The 20,390-nt window shown below is 37.7% G+C and overlaps 2 protein-coding genes across 2 annotated transcripts; both read left to right on the plus strand.

The window, feature by feature from the left end:
• Positions 1 to 495: 495 nt before the first annotated feature.
• Positions 496 to 9,538, plus strand: LOC143853531 (serine/threonine-protein kinase PBL27-like). Its single transcript, XM_077363335.1, has 5 exons — positions 496 to 814; positions 1,342 to 1,541; positions 1,862 to 2,051; positions 7,347 to 7,738; positions 8,276 to 9,538. The coding sequence occupies exons 1-5, from the start codon at positions 682 to 684 to the stop codon at positions 8,855 to 8,857; spliced, it is 1,497 nt and encodes a 498-aa protein (XP_077219450.1). The 5' UTR covers positions 496 to 681; the 3' UTR covers positions 8,858 to 9,538.
• Positions 9,539 to 16,978: 7,440 nt separating this feature from the next.
• Positions 16,979 to 19,683, plus strand: LOC143853534 (NAC domain-containing protein 41-like). Its single transcript, XM_077363337.1, has 3 exons — positions 16,979 to 17,558; positions 18,251 to 18,507; positions 19,265 to 19,683. The coding sequence occupies exons 1-3, from the start codon at positions 17,402 to 17,404 to the stop codon at positions 19,562 to 19,564; spliced, it is 714 nt and encodes a 237-aa protein (XP_077219452.1). The 5' UTR covers positions 16,979 to 17,401; the 3' UTR covers positions 19,565 to 19,683.
• The last annotated feature ends 707 nt before the right edge of the window (positions 19,684 to 20,390 follow it).

The raw sequence follows: 20,390 nt of genomic DNA on the forward strand, positions 1-20,390 counted from the left end.
CCCTTTTTAACTTGGGCAAGCCCCCCTCTAACCTAAAAGAGTAGTCATAAACATGGTTTGAAATCTAGGTTTCGGCATAAATTTCGGACCCAGCAGAAATCAAAATTTCAGCCGAAATTCGGTAAAGACGGTCGAAATGTTGATTTTTTGGGCCAAAATTTCGGCCAAAATTTGTATCGAAATTTGGTACGTTCCGCCAATTTCGGTTTTGATTTTGCGGAGGAAATTTAAAACCATGGTCATAAATACAGTAGAAGGGGATATCCCAAGTAAGAAAAGGGGGCCAATATATCACTCCCCTTTCAAAATAATTTTGATGAAATGTGAATAGCAGAAGTATAAGGATAATTCTGTAAATAACCACTTGATTATTTATCTTATCTTAATCAAGTCATAATAAATTTGATTACGTGGATTGCTGACTTTTTTCACTTCACCTTTTTCCCCTTCTTTTCATTTTACCCCAACCCCCTTACTTTTTCTTTCCTTAATTTTCTTACCTTGTTCGCCACTCTCTTATTTCCTCTCTTTCTCTCGTTTTGTTTATCAGTTTCTTTTCTGATCTGTGAGGCGATGATGATCAGTTTGGGTTGTTAAAGAGCAAAAGCATTTTACATGAAGAGTTTTTGTTTTTAATTTTTTTAATTTTTTTTTTTTTTGGGTTTGTGTTTTCTTTTTGAGATGGGAGGGTGTTTTCCTTGTTTTGGATCGTCTAAAGAAAAAGAAGAAAAGAATGGTGTGAAGGGAATTGTAGAAGTAGGGAAAGATTTTGCTAAAGAGGGTTCATCTCATCACGTTACAAGAGTCAGCTCAGGTATAATTCTCAATTTTTCTTCTATTTTCTTTATTGAATTGGGTTTTGTTCTATGTTCTTTGATATGGGTTTTCTTTTTTATAGTTTTCCCTTATTGGGGTTGATCTTTTCATAAATTGAAGATGGGTTATTTGTTTTATTTAATCTGTTGTGTGGGTTTATTGTTAGGGTGTGGTTTGTGATTAGTATTTTTTGATGTCTTTAGTTTTTACAGAGTTTGTGTTGATTCTTTACTTTTTGGTCTTGTTATGTAATTTTCGTTCTTTAGATTGCAGAATTTGTTCCTTTTGCTGGATCTGGTGAGAAGCAATATATGATGAGGGTTTATTTGTATGCTTGAAAATCAGGATCTCATATTAGCATTTATAGTTTTAGGGCAGTTTAGAACGTAGTCGAATAGACTGTAAATGTGAATGTTTTGGTTGTGTGATTATATGTTTGTTCTATGTTACTTACTGGTTCTCCCTTTTAATCTGGAATATAAGAACATTCTTGACCATCTCTCTTATATTTTTTTTGTGGTGCAGACAAATCAAAATCTCGGGGTGGTTCCGATTCTAAGAAGGAAAATTCAGTTCCCAAAGATGGGCCAACTGCAAAAATTGCTGCACAGACTTTTACATTTCGAGAGCTTGCTTCGGCTACGAAGAACTTTAGACAAGAGTGCCTTTTAGGGGAAGGGGGGTTTGGACGAGTGTATAAGGGTCGTTTGGAGAGCACCGGGCAGGTTAGTTGGGCTTTGAGATTAATTTTCATTTGGCAGGTTCAATTCATCAACGTTCATGCATTTTTTTAGAAGGTACTCAATAGTGATCTTGGGCATGTTAATTGGGATTATTCTGAGGATTTCTACTGTGCATTTTATCTTCTAAGTTTAATACTTTACAGGTCTGTGAACCATAACATGAATGAATTTTGTCAATTCAATAGATTTATGTAATTATTGCATTTCAAACTTGTACCGATGAAATGTGTTGAATTTGGATACTGATTTTCGTCTATCATATTTTACTGTTTGAAAGTGACGCAAAGTAATTATTTTGGCAGGTGGTTGCGGTAAAACAACTCGATAGGAATGGTCTTCAAGGGAATAGAGAATTTTTGGTGGAGGTTCTCATGCTCAGCCTCTTACACCATCCTAACCTAGTCAATTTGATTGGTTATTGTGCTGATGGGGACCAACGTCTTCTCGTTTATGAGTTTATGCCATTGGGGTCTTTGGAGGATCATTTACATGGTTAGATTACATGCCCACATCATGGAAGTAATTGATCTTTTTTGTATAAGATTCTATGGAAATCTGTTAGTTTGAATTTTCACACACACACACACACACACATGTATATAGATTTAAATGCTACTACTAATTAGATTGAAATGGGCATTATACTGCACATTCAAGATGAGTATCCACGGTTCTAATTGCTCCTTGGTGTCCTTTTTCAGAAGGGTCTTGCAAGTTCGGTATAATGCTAAGAGGATGCTTAGTTTTGCATATTGCTGCATAAGGATGAGACGAGAAATGCATTTTTTCCTATTTGCATGCATGCAAATACTGGCATAGTATCTCGATCATTCCTTCATAAGTTCATTGCACTTTATTTCATATTAGCATGCACCCAAATACTGGCGTAGTATCTCAATCATTCCTTCATAAGTTCATCTCAATTTATTTTTTTATTTATCTATTTTAAATGGAAACTTCGAGTTAATTGCAGTTTATATTTATTATAATATACTACTAAGTAAACACCTTCGAAGCCTTTACCTTTTGAGGGGGTACATTGTAAGTTGCAACTATATCTTGAGTCTGTTCTATGTCCGTATGTTTGAGTCATAGTTTCAAGACTCCTCGCGTCATCATCAACTCGCTTCAGTAGACTCCCTTTTTCCTTGCCCGCTTTCTTGTCTTCTTCGCATTTCGCCCTGCAAAGCCAATCAAATCTCCTTTGACTCTTGAATCTTGACCGTGTCAATCGAATACTCAGCCACACCTCGGCGAGTCGACTATGATTTTCTTTGGCCGTATTTTGGCACGCATTTGCCTTTTGAAACACTGGTATGAGTGAAGCCTTCTTGAGCCAAATATGGGCAAGTATCATATACGTTATCAATAATGGTGGCCAGCTTCAAGGTGGGCTTGTTTGCTCTTCTCATTTGATAGCAGTCTCTTTGACCAACAATTGATTATAGACCACATGTTTGACTTATGTATACGTCCTCGGTGATTTTGATTCTATGGCCTTGGATAGAACCGAAGGTCCCATAGAGGTACATGTTAACCATGTTAATCTTACAAATCAAATCCAACCTCAATTGGCAGTGGATTACCTCTGCTGCTGCCCTCAAAATTGGGCATTAAGACGAGTAGAAGGGAGAAGGCTTCAAGAATGATGAGGCCTCCATAGGTGATGATAGTGACAGCTAGAGGTATAATGAATATAATTAACCATACTCTAGGGTTGTATAAGTAGCCGAATCCCTATGTCCTTCATTCGCCCCTCAGATTTTATGCATGCTATAGAAGCTTACCATACTTCATAAAGTCTTCATGAATTGCTTTATTTGAGACATGGCATTTCCACTATATTATATACTATGTATGACCATTCAAAAAAAAAAAAATAATAAAAAAAAATAAAAAAAATAAAATAAAATATATATATATATATAGTTTAGCTATCATAAGAATGCTTACGGGAAACGACTAAGCAATGATGCAAAAACTCAACAAACATCAACTTGAGAAGCTTGCTTTTTCACCCATGAACTTGAAGAAATGGTTTTAAAAATGCTTCTGTTTTCATCAGGGTGCAACTTGGGTCGGGCTCAACCCGAATCCGTCAGGTTCGACTCGATTTTTTCTCGGGTTGGGTTGGTGGTTCCTCATGTCAGGTTAGGGTTGATACGTTGGGCAATCTGACCTAGCAAAAAACCCAAATTTTTATGGTTTTTTTTATCATTTTACTTATACCTAAGGGTAAAACTGCAAAAACCGAGGTATAAAACATTAAAACCTAAGTATCCCTAATTGCATCTCTCTCACGATTCTCTCCCCTACGTCGTCCCTCTCCTTCTCTCCCTAACCCCAATCAATCTTGTTCTATGGGTGAAGCCGAACGAGATGCGAACTGCAAAGGGGAGGGGTGAAGCTGAATGGGATGCAAAGGGGAGAAAGAGAACTAATGGGTTGTAGTCTTTGTCCATTGATATGGGTGTTGAAGGGTCGTCAGAATCTGACGCATCTGAGTCGTAGAAGGATGGTTGGGGAATACTACTATGAGGACACCTACAGAGCCATCGAGGGATAGTATGCGTGACAAACTTTTTCCCGAACATTTTTCTTGTAGTTTTATTTTGCATGATGGATTTTTTTTGGAAATTTTTTTCCTTTTGTTTTGGAATGGAACCCTTATAGATTTCTTCTCCCTTTCTGTTTGAATGGTGATTTTTTGTTTTATCATCATATTTCACAGGGAAAATGGAGGAATACGGTACCCAGGCACCATTCGTCCAGATGAGTCACCGCTGGCCCCGGGTTGGGGGTCGGGTTAGGGATGGGTTTGGATTGACCCTTCTCAGGTTGAGGCTTGGGTTGGACCGGGTTAAGGTCAGAGAAATACTCCTTCGAGTTGGGTTCGAGTTGGCCTCAACTTGACCCAACCCCGCCTGACTTGCACCCCTAGTTTTCGTCCCTACCGAAAGCATATACCGAAACAGAAATGCATGTCGAAACCAAAATCATAAGTGTGTTGATGATATGCTATATTAGTTTGTATTTCATTTTTTTTTTAATGGTGATCAATATTATTAATAACGTAGAAAACCGAGAGGGTCTATACAACTAGAGGAAGAAAAAAACAAAGCACGACCGATGACTAAAGTCAAAGGGGAAGAAAATCTAACTGTACAATCCTATCTCTGAATACCCCATCTCTGGCTAGTTTATCCGCCACACCATTAGCTGCCCGCTTGACACGATGGTAATTTATGGCTACGCCACCCACTCTATCTGGAATTTCGTCGAAGAATGAGGCGAATCTCCATGGAATAGGGTGTGTGCCTTTGAGCCACCTAATCACGTGCAACGAGTCTCCTTCTACCTCCACATTTTCCAAGTCTACGTTGTCTAGAAGTTTTATTCCGTGGTGAATGGCCCGCATCTCCGCCTCATTAGCATCCACAACACTTATAGGACCGGAATAAGCCCATATAACCGCTCCTAGTTCGTCTCTTAGTACACCTCCAATTCCGGATGTGATTAGTCTGTATTTCATAATTATATTTATATGTATCGCATGCGAATTGTGGTGTATGTATTATGTATACAACTCAACTCAACTCAACTAAGCCTTTGTCCCAAACTAGTTGGGGTCGGCTAATGAATCCTTTAGAAAATTTTCATGAAGAAGGTGAAAGAGTCTACTCAGCTCAAATTGACCTAGTATAATCCATACACTAGTTGTGGTGTCTGTATTATGTATGAATATAAATATTTATATGAATTACTTGTGCAATGTGGTATGTACTTAATTATCAGACATCCACACCAACACGTGTCACTAGTTGTTCGATGTTGTTAACCCATTTGGATTAACGTCTTGCGTGTGTGATTAGTTTCTAAATGTGCATTTGTGCGTATTTTATCATTACCTAAAGTTTCATTCTAAAATTCTATCATTTGCATATATTTCCATACAATTTTTTGATTTTATAAGATATCCACTAAAATTCCAATCGAAACCGAAACGTTTACGTTTCCGTGGTGACCAAAAATGAAATTTAAAACCTTGCTTCAAGAATATGAACATGGACTACAAAGCACGTTAACTACAACATTCGTAGCTAGTTTATCTACCCATTTGTGCTAAGGATGTACTTCCATTGGGAGGCTGCCACCATTTAGCAAAAAAGGCAAATTTTTATTCATTTGCATCCTAAAACCCCACCCAATTTTTCTTCTGAGAGGCAAATTTTGGTTCTGATCTTGAAGACGAATCCTCTTGTAGCATGTACCTTGCAGCAGAGAATACTCTTCTATATTTTCTATAACTTCTTTATGATTGAATTCGAGGTTCTATAAGTCGATTGGGATTAATAGGAGGTTACCCATATTTTCCTTATTAAACAATATGTTGTTTCGCCATTAAAAAAATGTTGTTTCTCTTTTTGGGAGTCCACATATTCTAGAATCACTACGATTTGATTCAACTTTGTGATTAAGCTGTTTATGAGAGTATGGGTTATCTTAGTGTCAATGCTTTGCTTTTTATTCTTTATACTCATAAATCTTCTTGTTTGTTGTAACATTCGTCGAAGTCAGACTCCCCATAAAGTACTGAATACTTTGCCTCCTCTTTGAGTTGGGGCTTTGATGTTGAGCGGATCCCGGCCAAGGACCTTTGCGTAAGATAGTGTAGGAAAGATACCTTTTTTTGTGAACGGTAGGATAGATACCTTTTTCTTCTTCATGTAATAAGGGGCATGCAAATGTGAGTGTAATGACCCATAAAAGGGGGTTTGTGAGTGTATATGTGTTGAGAGCAAGGTTTTAAATTTTGGTCTCGGTTGGAAATTTTGTTGGAAATCCTCTCAAATCATATAAATGTATGGAAACGTGTGCAGATGATAGAATTTAAAGATGAAATTTTAGAAAATGCTAGAATAAGCACAAATATATGCTTAGAAACCATCACATAAGCAAGACAACCATCCATAATGGTTTAAAAACATCGAACACCTAGTGACATGCACTGTCGTCATCTGATAATTTAGTACATACCAAATTTCACATGTAATTCATATAAATATTTCTACATAATATATGCATCACATTTCAAATGCATATAATACTAAATCTTGTTTTGATCAATGGGTTCTAATCTTCTTTTTTGTGACATAAGGTATCCCCACCCCATTTTAGGGCGGGACTAATCCCTATGGATGCACGCAATCACCCGTAAACCACTCGCACTGGGTTTATGAGGGTCTTGGCCCTTCCCATCTTTTATTAGCCTATTACTTACTTTTAAAGGACAACTAAAAGTGCCTTCTAGAGACAAATACTTAACAGGCTTCTTGTTGTAAAAGTTGTGGTATCTAATGTAGTGTCCTCTCGTATCACATTATACAAAGTGCAGTAATACTAAATCTTGGCTGTCCACTGCCTCTGAAGAGGTTGTTTATGAGTGTGTGTGAAAATGGTAGTTCAGAAACATGGGTTGCTTTCGCTTGCACTCTGTAATAAGGATTTACAGTCTTGTGTGCCATTTTATCCTTTTAGTCACTTCACCTTCAATAAACATAATTTACAAAACTAGATCTCTTTTGTGCTGTGCTGCCTTTAATGTTTGCTTGGACTTCCATTTGAAAGCTTTTAAGAGAATTTTAGAACACAAAGCTATGCCTTTGAAAGATAAACGCAACTGGACTCCTTTGTTTTAAGTTTCTATATAAGGTCTGAAGTCGAATATGTGGCTGCTGCCTTTTCGAATCCACGAGATAACTAACTCAACCTGCCTCCTCTTTTCAGATGTTCCACCTGACAAGGAGCCTCTGGATTGGAATACAAGGATGAAGATTGCAGCTGGGGCAGCTAAAGGCTTGGAATACTTGCATGATAAAGCAAACCCTCCTGTCATTTATAGGGACTTCAAATCCTCCAACATTCTACTTGATGAAGGATTTCATCCGAAGCTGTCAGATTTTGGGCTTGCAAAACTTGGCCCTGTTGGTGACAAGACACATGTCTCCACGAGAGTGATGGGAACATATGGGTATTGTGCTCCTGAGTATGCTATGACCGGACAACTCACGCTGAAATCTGATGTTTACAGTTTTGGTGTAGTCTTCCTTGAACTGATCACAGGACACAAGGCAATTGACAACAACCGGGCTGCTGGAGAGCACAACCTGGTTGCATGGGTAAATTGTTTCTTATGTTCCATTTCCATTTTCCTTTGTGCCAGTTAGATTTTAGTTAACTTCTAATGCATTTGACATCTCTCAACTTCATTAAGCTGCCTTCCGTAGTGGGCATATCAACATAATTTGGATGTGTCAACAATGGTGAGAACATCTCACCTTCAGCTAGAGACTCTTGCTAGGCTGGTCTTGGATAATGGGCGAGTTCTGCCCTTTTCGTAATTTTGTAATTCTTTTCCTTAAGTTTTGTAGTCTCACTCCTACACTATCTTAAAAGAACTCATAATATCATTGGCTATAACAATTAGGAACTCGAATTCAAGACATGTACAAAAGTTGTCTTATCATATCTTGAATTATTTGCATATTCCACGTTCCAAAATTGAGCTCTCAATGTGCAATAACTGATGGATCAAAAATATGGTTTTTTATTAAAAAATAATTCATGAAGTACGTCCATTCTTTTTTCATTATATTCCCGAGCAGTTATTGAAAATGATTTTTATTTTCTTTCATTTATTGGGATGTGGTGCGCAGGCACGTCCCCTGTTCAAGGACCGTAGGAAGTTCCCCAAAATGGCAGACCCACTATTGCAGGGCCGTTATCCAATGCGAGGATTGTACCAAGCTCTTGCTGTTGCAGCAATGTGCTTGCAAGAGCAAGCTGCAACTCGGCCCCTTATAGGGGATGTTGTGACGGCTCTGTCATATTTAGCTTCCCAAACTTATGATCCAAATTCCGTTCAAAGTATTAGAGCTGGTCCATCTACACCAAGGGACAAGAATGGCCGGAAGAACCATGGCGACCAATCACCACATCAGAATTCTCCTGATTTCAGACACCGAGACCTTGTCCGAGGAGTTAGCATCGGCGCAGAAGTCGGCAGAGGTGAAAGTGGTGGTGGGTCCGGAAGGAAGTGGGGTTTGGATGAATTGGAGAGACAGGAATCTCAGAGGGACAGCCCTGTTCACGCAGGGAAAGCAAGGGAAGGTCAAAAGAATTTCAACAGAGACCTTGATAGAGAGCGTGATGTAGCAGAGGCAAAAGTATGGGGTGAGAATTGGAGAGAGAGAAAGCGAGCAAATACACTAGGCAGCTCTAATGGTACAAACGAGTAAATGAGAGGTAATTCCTGTGCCTAAGCCCCCTAGTCATCAAGCTTTTTGGCTGTATTGGTCTTTAGCAGGGCATTCTTAGAGGCATCATACTGAAAACTAAAGAAGAAAGAGGTCAGAGCCCATCATCCGTTTCCATTTTCAGTCACGGAATAATGATACTGTTATCCGTCTGGTCCATTGCTGCCTTTACTACATTATTTCAATAGTTATTAGATTGTATGCCTTCTCCAGGTTTATATTGTGTTTACAACCAGATTTCAAGCCCATCATTGTATGTGATATTGTAATTCTTGTCATCTGCTTTGGAAGGACAAAAAGTGAATCACGGAAGGAGTCAAAAAGTGTAGAAATGTAATTTTGCCCCTGAGTTGGGGTTCGATTTGGATATCCCCATTATTCTACCTTTATTTCATATGTTTATCTTGAGCATGAGTTTCAGAATAGCCATGTCTCTGGCTGACACAAAAGCTTGGTCTCTGTTGCTCATGAAAGGGATTGCCGGCAGTAAAAAAATGAATTACATGATACATTGGCATCAATCGCAAAATCTATTTTTGTGTTTGTCTTATTCTTGTACATGTATGAGCGACTATGGCTGTATCTGAGACTTATTATTTCTTGTCTTTGGCATAATGAGTGTGACTGTGGGTGGAATGTAACATCTGGGAGTGATTACTGGTATCCACTGTGAGATATAGAAAGCTGTGCCTGTGCCTATATTTTATTTTCAACGAAGGTAGTTTACCCTATTTTCTGTTGAGTTTATCATTCATGTACCCTATGAGAGTTGAAGCTTTATATTTTACAGGAATTTTATTATCTTATGATATTCATATGCAGCCGGTGTTTGTAAAACTCATTGAGAGTTTTTTTCTTGCTTCTTCAGAACTAATGTGACATAATCTGACCACTTGATGTGAGATAATGGAGCCATGGATACTATTCTCATTTACTTTCACGGCCTTTCATTGTTGATCCCTTTGTTTTATTTCTCTTGGGAGAGTCATGGGAGTGTGCAGCACAGTTATGTTTTTAGTCTGCTCTAACTTGCATATGCATCTGTGATTGATCTACTTAAATCTTTTGATGTTCTTGCACGTACTTCTGTTGGTCGGACTTGTCTATAGGTTGAATTCTGCTTATCTTAATCTCTTTATCTTTGTTAACTTATTAAATTTCCTTTTTTTTTCATATAAAATAACATAAAAAAATCTTGTCCGTGCTGTTCTTATCAGATAGTTGAGAACTACTGCATTTTCTTGGCCACACTGTCCATATTATTTGGATCTATAATCATTCCCAGTTAAAGGGAATACCTTATTTGATTTCTTCCTGTTTGCTTTAAGTGGGTGTTGTCACTTTTAGGACCTACATACCATTTCTTATAACTAAGTGTATGGGCCGTGGTTTGGTGAATCACCCTTCATTAGGGGTATTTTAGACTGTTAATACCTGTATATAAGCTATGATAACTCCCATCTACAACTAATGGACGTCTTTTCCCTACCCTACGATTTCTCTTCTCTTATCACTTATATCTCCCATCTACAACTAATGAATGTCTTTTCTCTACCCTACGATTTCTCACCTCTTTTCACTTCTCTTTTCTTTTTGCATTATATGATTCAAAGTCTTTACATGATATCAAAGCAGGCTGGATCAAGTCACAAGCGTAGAATTTCTTTCTCCATAATATGATTCAAAGTCTTTACATGGTATCAAAGCAGGCTGGATCAAGTCACAAGCGTAGAATTTCTTTCTCCATAATATGATTCAAAGTCTAGTCTCGGTATCAAAGTCACAAGGGTAGAATCTAATCGTTGACAGAGTTATTTTCTCTTTCTTTCCTCGATTATGTACTCTCTTTTTGAAAAATCTCATCCCTCCACTTCTGAAAATTCCATCTCCTTTCCCCCATCATTGATCTTTTCTTTTTTTATACTTCTTTCTTCAAAAATATCTTTTCCCCCACTACCTTTTTCATACCTTTCAAAATCTTATTCTTCTTTTTAATCTCTTCATTTTGTTCTTCTCTTCAATTCCTTTTTTTCACCCTAAACAACCACTTAAATTTTGTACCTTTCAACTTGTTTTTTTTTATTGCTATTGTGCACCCCACTTGGTTGAGCTCACAATTGTTCTCACTTCTCAACTTATTTGACCCCTGATGAAACGAGTTGTAAGACAGAAGCTTCTGCTGAGTGTCTTTGACAATGTCAAGTAGTCCTATCTGCTTTAGACTGAAACAACCAAAAGTAGTAAGGAGGCAGCTGATGAAACAGATGGGCGTATTATGTTGAGAAAGGTTTCTGATGGGGATGAGCAACAAACTAGAGTACAAGAAGGTAGGGCCTTGCATTATCCAGTGGGAAGATCAATGTTAATTCCTACGCCGTGGGACTTCTAAATCTCTTGATATCTCCCAATATACATCATTTCTGACTCGAACATCCACAAGGGAGATGTGCCTTCGAAGCACTAGAAGGGTTGGTTCACACACAATGTGTCTAGTGTAGTCTAAAGGGTTGTCAGCAGATATCAGCACTAGAAAAATGATGCAATGCTGGCACCCTTGCTTTCAGAGAGGGTTACTTTGCATCCAGGTGCTTATCACCATTGCTGTAGGTGTAGGGACAGGTAACCCTGTCATATGTAGAACATCTGGAAACACTAATCTGTTCCAGTTACGGGTTGCCAATATTACCAAAATAATTTTTTACAGCCGAAAAATTCTGATAGGTTTTTAAGGCCTTTTTGTAGATTTTTTTAAAAATAATTTTTGGGTAGTTTGTAATATCTTTTAAATTGATTTTGGTTTAGGTTTTTCTGTTACTTGTAGATATTCTTCTTTCTGTTGTAAGATATTAGATTAACTTGGTTGGTGGAACTTCTAGCTTTTGATTGTGGTAAGATTTAAGCACTTCTTTTCGGCCATTATCCCTTGCATCAGGTAGTTTGCCTGCTATATGCTATCCTATCCCTGCAAAGCAATGATACGCTTCACACATCTTGTACAGTTGTTCATTCTCCAATTCTCCAATCCCAGTGCAATTCGGATTCATTTTTGAAAAAAAAAACCATGTTGGATCCATTAAGATTGACTTTATTAAATATCTAGTTTGTATTTTGAGATGATATGCTGCATATATTTTTTTTCTAGAGACTTGTTTCAATCTTGCTTGTGATTTATCAGGAAACCAACAGTAAAATATTATTTTGTTGCTTGTGATGAATCTGGGAACTTTCAGGGCCAGTTACTATTCTATCAAAAATTTCAACCCAGCTCTACAATATGATTTCTGTCACACTATTGCTGGAATTCTATGCAGAAATGATCACATAGGCTCTGTTTGTTTTGGCTTTTGAGAACTGATTGTGAGCCCAAAACTGATTATTGGGCTCAAAATTTAAACAAACAGGGCCTTAATAATTTAATTATGTCTTTTTGTGTACCTTCATTTCGACACATTTGTGTGCACTCAGTTGTGAAAGCTGAAGAACATAAATATTTTTATCTGATTTTGTTTAACATATGTGAAGAAGATCATGGAAGAGATGATTCTTTTGAACTTTTGCTCCACTCCATCATGCTTCTACCTCTTATACAGTCTACTTATATGCTACATTGAGTGACCAATACTACATGATTCTTGGTGATTATCTATATTACACTTGATTAGGAACTTTGCTCTCTAAATTGTGGGAAAAAACATTTCCTGGAAATTTTTTTCGATAAGAAAAGTTTTTTCTTGTAATGCAAACAGGGCCTCAGTGGACGGTTGAAAAATAAATAAAGCAACTTCCTACATTTACCAATTGGAGGCATGAAATTGTTCCGTTGGGACCATGCCCTCCTTGTATTCTTATTCGTATTTTTGTCTTCAGGTTCCGTTTCATTCGAAACAAATTTTTATATAGTTAACTCGTGTACATTACATGCTACTGTAGAAAACAAAAGTAGTGGAACCCACATTATCGTGTGATATAAGATCCTTACTGCCTCAAAAATCTTCTATATAGAAACCACTATAGATCGGATAATTATATGATAATCCTATGGAATTTTAATCATTTTCATGATTTTACCGCATCTTTTTTTCCGTAATTGTCATAACCTTGTATATTTTATTGGTATTTTTTCGTAATTTTACAACTTTATAACGATTTCTTGGTAATTTTTCATTCAAGACTTTATAACTTTAGCTTTTTTACTTTTTTTGTGTAATGATTACGTTTTTTCTGTTTGCATTTGACATGTGCGCATCTCTGCACCATCTCTGCACCACGATGCCCACACGCCCGAGAAGTTGCCGTAGGAGAAGTTTGGTAGCTAATTCTTATAAAATAAAAAACGGAAGGAAATGTTAACAACACTACTGTTTTATTATGAGAGCACTCTCACTTTATTAAAAGTATGGTATGGCCCACACCATAGGATGATCCAAACCGTCCATTAGATGGGTAATAGCCTAAATAGGTTACGCTCCAAAAATCATTTCCATAGGATGATCCTAACCCGCCAATCTGTATGTTATTGGGTTGATCCTAACCCTCTATAGATCGGAGGGTTAGAATCAACCAATGGAAATAATTTTGGGGCATAACCTATTTAGGTTATGGCCCATCTAATGGACGGTTTGGATAATCCTATGGTGTGGGTGAGTCGGGTCGACCAGCAGGCAGGGGTCGCTTTTGCCGGGTCTACTCATGCCCCTTCTACTCTCCTTTTTTATTCTCGGAAAATAGCTATAAAATATCCAGCTGATTCTGTTTTTATTCTTGGAATCCTCGACTGAAAAAAATAGCAATTTCCTCAAATGCTACTCTTTATTTTTGGACTCTTTTATATACATCCTCACACGTTTTAGTAATTTTGAACTCTTTCTATTTATCCTTCCTTCCATCCCACTCACATCCCCATATATATATATATATCTCTGTCTCTGTCTCTGTCCATCTCCATCAGTACGCTATTCTTACTCATAAACATCTACTTACTTATTGTTCTTCTCTGTCCATCACTTGAGCATCAAGAGGTACTGATTTCTTTGTTAGTTACAAATAAATAAAATCTTCGTTTCCTCAATTTTTTAAGAAAATAATGATAGATTCTCTTTTTGTGGATGTTTGTGATTGAATTTTGAGATATTGAGAATTAGTAGCTTTCGTGTTTATGTTTTATGAGGTTTGTGGGTTTTCAAGTTTGTGCAATAGGCTTTGTTTTACGACTTTTGGGTAAGTTGAAATTGGGTCTTTCAAACAAATTTACAGTAGTATCAACTCCATTGAGTTTGCCATGCATATAAAAAGGCAGTCGTGTCTATCATTGGCTCATCCAAATTCTACACAACTTATTTTTCACTTGGGTTTATAGCGGGATGTATTTCATTGAAAAATGGTCGTAGGTGGGGATGCAACTGGGGTTGATGTTTGTGAATTCGGGTTGAGCGGTTGGGTTTTTGTTAATTCCAATTCATGTTTTTAGCAAAAGCAGAACCCAACTCTGACCAAGTTGCACCCCTAGTAAATAGGTCTATCAATATAATTTGTATGTATAATTGGAGTTGTTATATGGTGTAAGACCCTATAGTCCTGTATTTATCAAAAAGTATTGTATGGCTTACACCATAGGGTGATCCAAACCGTCCATCCGATGGGCCATAGCATAAATAGATTGTACCCAAAAAATCATGCCCTTAGGATGTTCCTAGCCCTTCAGTCCATAGAGGAACTGCATATTATCGTAGGGCTAGGAACGTCTTATGGACGTGATTTTTTTCGGCATAACCTATTTACACTGTGGACATCAATATGGACGTGATCACCCTATGGTATGACCCGCACAATACTTTTTGAAAAATACAGGACTGTATATACAGGCTTACACCATATAAAAACTCATATAATTGGGACCGCTGATAGACCACTGGTGATTCGTATGTCCTCGTCCCATTCAAAACGAACATCCATTCACACACCAGAGTGCCAACTGTAGGTAGATTCTTATACAATGACATGGTTTTTGAAATCATGACCGCCTTATGTGTTAAGTTAGTGAGACTGCAGTGTTAGTTTTATTAATCAAACTTAAGGTGAGATCATACCTCTGGCCATGATGATCATATGGTGGTGTTGTGCTCTTAGACAAACATTTGCGCTTGCATTCAATGGGAATTTCTTACTCCTTTCCCCTAGCTTTTCAAGGAATAATTACCTTTCTTTGATTGTTATCCTCCTTTTTTTTGGTACCATAGTTCAAAAACTCAACTCGACTCAAATTGGAAAAACTTAACTCAACCCACTCATTTAAGACTCGATTTAAACTCTAAAGAAGGTTTTTTCTATTTTTTTAATTTAACAACCAACTCTAAAGAAGGTTATTTCTATTCTAAATAGCTAAGTTTTCGTGCTATTTTAATTACCCAACAAAATTTTCTATATATTTTCATCAGACTAGATTTTTTGCTGAATTGAGTCGACTGAGTTTGGAATTGACTCGTCAAGTTTTAGTACTATTGTAATTACCCAACAATAAAGTTTGGATATGAATTTAAAACTGCCTTCATGATCTTTTAATTAAGTGCAGGAGTGAGAAAGTTTCCATCCAGTTTCCTCCAAAATTACTGTGAAATATCTTTCTAACCTACCAATAGAGCTCCCATGTAATAGACTAGTACAGTAGAGTTAGCACATGTGGAGTTCGGCTCCACATATTCTCATTGGTAAAGCAACGGGATCCACACCATTTCATTGAGGTCCCATTTCTTCTACTAATCCAAGTGGGTGCTTTTTTGAAGTAGTTAGCATTTGCATTTCTCATGGGGTTTCCCTCGCATTCTTGGCTATGTAGATAGGAGTTTTGGAGCCAATTTCATACATGGCTTTGTATAAAGTTTCCATAACCCAACCATTGGCGGTGATCAAGAACATCAAGGCAAACTATGTCCCTCCAAACATGCAATCACAATGCAATCCTATTCCAAATTACTTGCAATTACATTCCAAGTTACCACCTTCTAAGGGTTGGGATCCGTATAATTTCATAGGTGGGTCCCATCGGTCCTGCCAATCAAAGTGGGTGAAGTTGGGCTCTTTGAGAAACATTTGCGTTTGCATTCAATGGAAACTTCCTCACTCCTTTCCCCTACCTTTCCAAGGAAAAATTACCATTCTTTGCTTGTTATATTAATGCCAGGAGGTTTTCTTTGCATTCTCAAAGTGAACCAACTCAACTCAACCCAACCCACTTAAGACACATTGCGTGGGTGATCTGAACAATTCATAATCGCCCCCATCATGCCAAGATACTATCAGCATTATTATTGATATCGTTTCATGCATTCATGCAGGAGAGAGCGAGATTTAATAGCAATAAAAATAAGAAATCTAAATCATTCGAGAAATATTGTTGTATTAAGGGAGGGGATAATGGACCAAAATAGTTTAGATATATGCATTTTTATTTTTATTTTGAGAAAGAAAATTAGTAGCAAAAAAATTTCTATTATAAGGTATTTAATATATCTAATGTAACCCGTTTCTTAGGATGATCGAAATCGTTCATTTGATGGCCACAGCATAAATAGGTTGTGCCCCATAAATCATCTCCAGAGGATCCTAACCGTCCAATCTATATAGGTTTCTATATCGTGTTGTCCCTCTGCAGAAGGATTTACTTGGTGGCCCAAAAACTAAACCGTTTGCAGGGCCGTGGAGCCAAAAATATAATGAGGCACGCATTGCTTGGGTGATCTAAACCATTCATTTATTTGGCTCTGGACGTGAACAGTGAAACCCCTCATCCTGCTATATTATAATAGATCCGTACTATTTTAATTACCCTACGAAATTTTCTATATTTTTTCATCCTAAAATTATTTATCGGCTCACTCGTTCAAGGACTCGACTAGATTTTCTGTTGAATTGAGGCAACTAGACTGAGTTGGGAGTTGACTCGTCAAGTTTTAGTAATATTTTAATTACCCTTATGAAGTTCAGATTTGAATTCGCCTTGAAGCACTTGGTTTAGTTAGGTGTAGGAGTGACAAAGTTTCCATGCAATTTCCTCCAAAATTAGTGCAATCTCTTTCTATAACATACCAATAGTCCAATAGAGGATCCTAATCGTAGCACAATAGAGTTAGCACATGCGGAGTACAGCTCCCCATTGTCTCATTGGTAAAGCAATGGGATCCACCATCTCATGGAGGTCCCATTCCTTCTACCAATCCAAGTGTGTGCTTTTTTTGAAGAAGTTTGCATTTGCATTTCAGTTGTTGTTATCCTTCTCCCATGCTGTTTCCTTTGCAATGTTGGCAAGTTAGATTGAAGTTTCGAAGGCAATTTCATTCATGTCTTGAACCTCATTGTATGAAATTTTATAACCCAACCTTTCATGGTGACCAAGAACATCAAGGCAACTAAGTTCTTCTATATATAGGACATTAATGTAACTCTCTAAATCATTGAAGAAGGAACTCCTTGAACAACTTACGATTTGCTACTTTCTTTTAGAAGAGATAGGAAGAAGAAGCACCGATTGAAATGGGGGGAATGCAACTTCCGCTTGGCTGCAGATTCATGCCGACTGATGAAGAATTGACCTATGGATATCTCCGGAGTTGGGCTAGTGGGAATCCCCTCCCATGGGACTTCGTTAGGGAGGCCGACGTGTATGGAGTCGAGCCTTGGAGGCTTCCAGGTATACACACTCTTGCTTTGATATTAATATTAGAGTAAGAATATCTCATATAAGATCAAGAAAGCTCGGACCCTTGGATCATTAAGGTGGTTGAGTAGACAACTTTGTAGTTAAGGATTTGCTAGCATCCATCGCAGAAGGCATTTCATGGACGGCCTATTGCACGTGAGAGCAGCCACCTCATGAATGAATACAAAATCTACTGAAAAGTAAGCCCACATGCCATCCGTGAAATGCCTTCTGCGATGGATGCTGGCAAATCCCAGTTAGGGATTTGAAAAGGGAGCCACTGTGGCTGCCCTGACATGCCACAGAGCATTTGCGAAATGCCTTTTGCGATGGACGCTCGCAAACCCCATTTCTTAATTCCCAGAATAAACACTACTTTAAAAACAAGGAAAGAGGAAAACCTGGTGAGATGCGGAAGAAAAAATACCCTTCGTTTCTGTTTCAATCAGAATCTAAGGAGAGATGTTTTTTTTTTTAATCTAAGGAAAGCTCTTTCCAAGAAAGAACATTACCTACATCCAAATATGCCCGTTACATTTTGAATTTCAAATATATGTAGTCTTAGTAATTTTTCACATATTTTTGCCTCTACACATAAAACTCAAAAGGCACCCAAGACATTAATGGGTTCTCTTCGAATTTTTCCTATTATTATGAACTCCTTTTCATATGCACATGTGTAGGTGCTAATGATGTTGATAAGAAGGGAAAGGAGCTTTACTTCTTCGTGAGGAGAAAGAAGAATGGCGAGGAAAGGGTGGGTCGATCAGCGGGGAGTGGGTATTGGATAGACACAGGTAGAATTAAGGAGATCTATGACTCTAGAAAGAAGTGCATAGGATTCATGAGGACCCTAGTTTTCATTGATAAGACAAGAAATCCCTTGCCCAATACAAAAGCGGCTAACTGGATTATGCACGAATACACTCTTTCAAGAAAGGTACATTTGTATTTCAATTTGCTTTAGTAATATTTGTGAAAGTGGCATATCCCTCCACCCCTTTTCTTCCCCTCGCCGACCCTCTCTAGTGTACTTACGGCTTCTCTTAGACACTACAAGGAGGCGACCCGAGGAAGAAAAAACATTTGTCTTTACACCCATTTCTTCCATTCTGTCCATTCCCTTTTGGCTTTTCCTCAAAATAATCTAATCAATTCCCTTTTGTATGTCTATTGCTATAAATAATTGCATGAACCCCTTTTGTTAATCTTTTCTTGAAAAATGACTACACTTTCATGAGAACACAAACAAAATTTTGTGAAGAAAAGAACCCAAAACTTGAGAAATCAAATGAATCATGGCAGGTAGTTCAGAAGAAAAATTGGCCAAGACGCTCACAAAGATCCCCGTATACCCCTACCAAATTAGCTGATTATGTAATTCACAAGGGTTGAACTTTTAGATTTCTTAGGCCTAGTGATTGTCGCCCATATGCGCTAAGCCGTGGTTTTCCATCTCTCGCATGTTCCGAGTCATGGATTGTTTTTTGCCTTTTATTGTATCATCTTTCTATTTATCAAATAAACTGGTAGAGGTCCCTGCCTAAACCCAGCTTACCCATAGAATTTGTCGGGAAGGGGTGAAAATATTATTTCCTTATAAAAAAATCAATAACTATACTCTGTACGTATTGCATATAAATCTCTTCCCAACCCGAATATTAGTTATTAGTATTCACATTATTTTTGCTGTGTAGTTTGAAGAGAAGGCCCTTTGCAAGATCAAAGAAAGCAACAGACGTACAAAAGTCTCACAAGAAGTTGCGCCTCATGGAGCAGAAGCAACATGGCCGAGTTCAAGCCAAGGCCTATCTCAGCCTCCCATGGGTCACTCCCACAGAGAACTACCATATAATCATTGGGAAACATTTACCTCTGCCTCGGTGACACTACCATATGCATCTGCATCTGCCTCCGTGACCCCCGATTTTCCTCCTCAAAATCAAAACTTTGTCCCACAACAATTTTCAGATGAGGATCTTGATCAGTACATATAGACCTTGCGGACAACATTAGCACCGACATGGTCAAGTGATCCTTCTCAGTTTCCAGGTATTTTGATGGATTGATATTTGGGGTCCAAGAAATCGTTTGAAAATAAAACCCAGTTGAACTAGTAGTGTTCCAATTCTGAGCTAGCACTTTGAAATATAAATGATTTTGTTAAAACCCTAAGCTGGCCTTGGAATTCCAAGCGTCTTTGGTAGCATTTGTTTTTGCATTGTACAATGTAAAAGCCTTTAGTTTTAATATGGTTTATATGCGGCGTATACCGAATTTTTGGGATTGACTATTAGGGTTTTATCTTCTTCAACAAGTCATGTTTAGTGAAATTTGAAGTCATATGAGTAGTATTTCAAGTTAATTCTTAGGCTTGGGGAAACACTCAAAGAGGAAAAAAAATGGAACATGGCCTTATTTGGCAGGTGTGCTTTGGGCAATCCATTTGACTCTAGTGAGACTGCTGCATCTCATTACAGTCAATTATTAATTTATTATGTATGGAAGAAATTTGTCCTGATAATTTAAAACAGAGGGACTCTTCCTCTTCTCAAACCCATTGAAATGGATGGATGCAAAATCACAATAATTCTATCTTAAGTTGGAGATTGTGAAACAACCAATCACTCCAAAAGTTTAAGCTATTAGAGTTGGCGAGAGAGATTCATTGGATCATTTTTATTTAACTCAAGTCACAAATACCAGAAAGCTTAGATGGGTTTTATCATCTAATGGAGAATTCACTATCAAAACAATTTGCAACTTAACTTGCACCAGTCTTGCTGTAATTGTATCTGGAATCTGCCTTGTGGTCACAAGAAT

Source organism: Tasmannia lanceolata, unplaced genomic scaffold, assembly GCF_043159265.1.
Source record: "Tasmannia lanceolata isolate RefF3 unplaced genomic scaffold, GAP_Taslan_0.1 ptg000019l, whole genome shotgun sequence".
Classification (NCBI taxonomy): Eukaryota; Viridiplantae; Streptophyta; class Magnoliopsida; order Canellales; family Winteraceae; genus Tasmannia; species Tasmannia lanceolata.

Coding starts and splice junctions, on each gene's coding strand:
- LOC143853531 (XM_077363335.1), top strand. CDS start 682: ATGGGAGGGTGTTTTCCTTGTTTTGGATCGTCTAAAGAAAAAGAAGAA. Junction 815..1,341: donor CGTTACAAGAGTCAGCTCAG/GTATAATTCTCA, acceptor TTTGTGGTGCAG/ACAAATCAAAATCTCGGGGT. Junction 7,739..8,275: donor AGCACAACCTGGTTGCATGG/GTAAATTGTTTC, acceptor TGTGGTGCGCAG/GCACGTCCCCTGTTCAAGGA.
- LOC143853534 (XM_077363337.1), top strand. CDS start 17,402: ATGGGGGGAATGCAACTTCCGCTTGGCTGCAGATTCATGCCGACTGAT. Junction 17,559..18,250: donor CGAGCCTTGGAGGCTTCCAG/GTATACACACTC, acceptor GCACATGTGTAG/GTGCTAATGATGTTGATAAG. Junction 18,508..19,264: donor AATACACTCTTTCAAGAAAG/GTACATTTGTAT, acceptor TTTGCTGTGTAG/TTTGAAGAGAAGGCCCTTTG.